This window comes from Pteropus vampyrus, unplaced genomic scaffold, assembly GCF_000151845.1.
Source record: "Pteropus vampyrus isolate Shadow unplaced genomic scaffold, Pvam_2.0 Scaffold19, whole genome shotgun sequence".
Lineage (NCBI taxonomy): Eukaryota > Metazoa > Chordata > Mammalia > Chiroptera > Pteropodidae > Pteropus > Pteropus vampyrus.
The window spans coordinates 7867418-7869967 of NW_011888800.1; the positions used below are offsets into that span (position 1 = coordinate 7867418).

General features: G+C 37.7%; 1 protein-coding gene across 1 annotated transcript in view; it reads left to right on the forward strand.

The window, feature by feature from the left end:
- Nucleotides 1-2550, forward strand: part of GANC (glucosidase alpha, neutral C) — a 66428-nt gene that overhangs the window by 16612 nt on the left and 47266 nt on the right. Inside the window, exons 7-8 of the mRNA XM_023527708.1 lie at nucleotides 940-1070; nucleotides 2100-2280. Of these exons, the coding sequence (XP_023383476.1) occupies nucleotides 940-1070; nucleotides 2100-2280 (312 nt within the window). The remainder of the gene's footprint in view (nucleotides 1-939; nucleotides 1071-2099; nucleotides 2281-2550) is intronic.

The following is a 2550-nucleotide window of genomic DNA, read 5'->3' on the forward strand; positions in this document are numbered from 1 at the left end:
GTGGGGGAGGGTGGGGTATTTGTATACAGAGTTTGTCTCTTTAGGAGATACCTTTCATATCTTTGGGGCTTATGTAGTTGGAAAAAATACTCGCTTTCTTCCTTACTCTTCCCTATCGTATAGAATGACAGACCCTCCCTAACTCCTTGAGAATCCCTGTTTTAGCATCTATATCTATAGCCTAGTATATTATGGTCAGGACTGACAACGTGCCCAAAATTTATTAGCAGGGGGTCCCTCAGACTATCCTTTATGTAATATCATAATCTTTTTTACCTTCTCTGTAGCACCCCAGTTACATAAACTCCTTCAAATAAGGATCATTTGATGTCAAATGCTTTAATGTAAGAGTGAATTTAAGTCGATGTTCTCTCTCCTATGTACTTGCATTTTTCTCATATCTCTAAAATAATTGTTAAATAAAGGACTTTGTCTTTGGTTAGAAGAAATTTATATATCTACAATCAGAGGGCATTTTGAAGAGCCAGGAAAAGTCCTCCTGGTGCCCTTGACATAGTTCCTGGACACAGTAAGAATAAACAATCAAGCAGAAGATACCCAGTCTTTCATCTAGTGAAGATTAAAATTGCTCAATATCCTTCGCTTCCTAAAGCAAAATATGCAGCTATATTTTAGAAAAAATTAGATTAGAAAAATATTTAAAACTTTGTAGCCATATTTTACAGTTAGCAAAGAGATTTACTATAAATGAAGACACAAAGAGCTTCACCACACACCTAAGGGAACAAAACTAAGTGACCAGAACTTTGCCTTGTACATTTTGTATCGCTACACCTGAATATAATATCTTACACAGAGTCAGAACACATGATTTACTGATTGATCAAGGCAAGCTCAGGTCTCTTGACCTATCCCTAGTCTAGTCATCTTGCTACACTCATAGTTAACTGAATCTCCTTAATTGATTGTTCCATTGAGAAACAAAACTCAGTCAATATTCTATTCCCTGCAGGTCCTGCCTCCATTGGTTTGGATTTCTCCTTGAATGGATTCGAGTATCTCTATGGGCTCCCACAACATGCAGAATCACACCAACTTAAAAATACTGGGTAAAGTGAAAACAAGAATTCTTACAGGAGGCTCTGGTTTCTTGACTGGAAAAGTTTGGATGTGAGATGTCTACACCAGTGCTGATATGTTCCTGGCCTTTTTCTTCCTTGATATTGCTTATAGATCTTTAAGAATAGTGGTTTTCAATTTTTATTTTATTTTTTGGAAAAAATCAGACAATTATAAAAACTGTAATGCTGACCCTAAAAATATAGAGGAATTAAAAATATGGAGCTGCTGTGCTTGAAATAGGGAGCAGATCTTCATTATACCACCTCCTGGGTTTGCTTTTACCTCTCAAAGCTTTTTTGTGGAACCCTCGGAGAATACACTGTGAAAATTACTGACTTAGAAAAGGCTTTTACCAAAAAACGATTGTGAGCCAGAGAATGGAAGAGTGTGGCATCGTGTGTCCGTTTTGATTCCCTCAGAGAGAATCATTTCAAATTAACGTTATTGACAAATAAATGCCAGAGGTATCAAGCTAAAAGGAAGCAAAACCAAAGAGTCTGTTCAAGTTTGCCAGTTTCAGATGTTGTTTAAATGACAGATAGGCAAAGTGACAAGTGCATCAGAAACAATGCTGTTCACACCAACCTGAGCTCTGTGCTCCCCACCCCAATTCAGATCGTAATCTTTCCCTACTCAGCACTGTGGAAACATGTTAGGACAGTATCATTTTGTTTTAGTGGCAGAGAAATACTCACAAAATTTGTCAAAGATATTTATTGTGTGCTTGCTGTTGTAAAGAATTCACAGAAAACAGTCCTCACCTTATAAGAGATATTCAGAAAAGATATTTAAGATATGAGACTATGCATGCCAGTTGCCACATGAGGGGACGCCAAAGGAATCAGAGGAGGAGGATCATATTCACCCAGCTTGGATCAAGAAATCTTTAGAGAAGTGATAAAGTTGAGCCTTAAAAGATGCATAGGATCCAAGTGATGGCACGGGAGAATGGAGCTATACTAATCATTAATAATGTATTTGTGATAGTAATTGATGATAATCCTTGTGTGTTTCAGTGATGGAGAAGCTTACCGTCTTTATAACTTGGATGTCTACGGATATAAAATAAATGACAAAATGGGCATTTATGGTTCAGTTCCTTATCTCTTGGCCCACAAACTGGGCAGGACTTTAGGCATTTTTTGGCTGAATTCCTCAGAAACACTAGTGGAGATCAATACAGAGCCTGCAGTAAAGGTGAGCTATGGATCATGGCTGCTTGTCATACTTAGAGAAGAAACAAAACCAGTGAAATATAGTCATAACTCTGGGCTTTGCTGTGGCAGTTCTCTGCCACCAGACTTTGCAGTATAATCAGAGAAAGTTAACCGTATGTACGAAACAAACAGACTGTTACTTACATATAGTTAGACATTGTAGGTTAGAGGGAAGTTTTTCAGACCTTCATTCCATTCCTTTTCTAGTATACACTGACCCAGATGGGCACGGTTGCTGCTAAACAAAAGG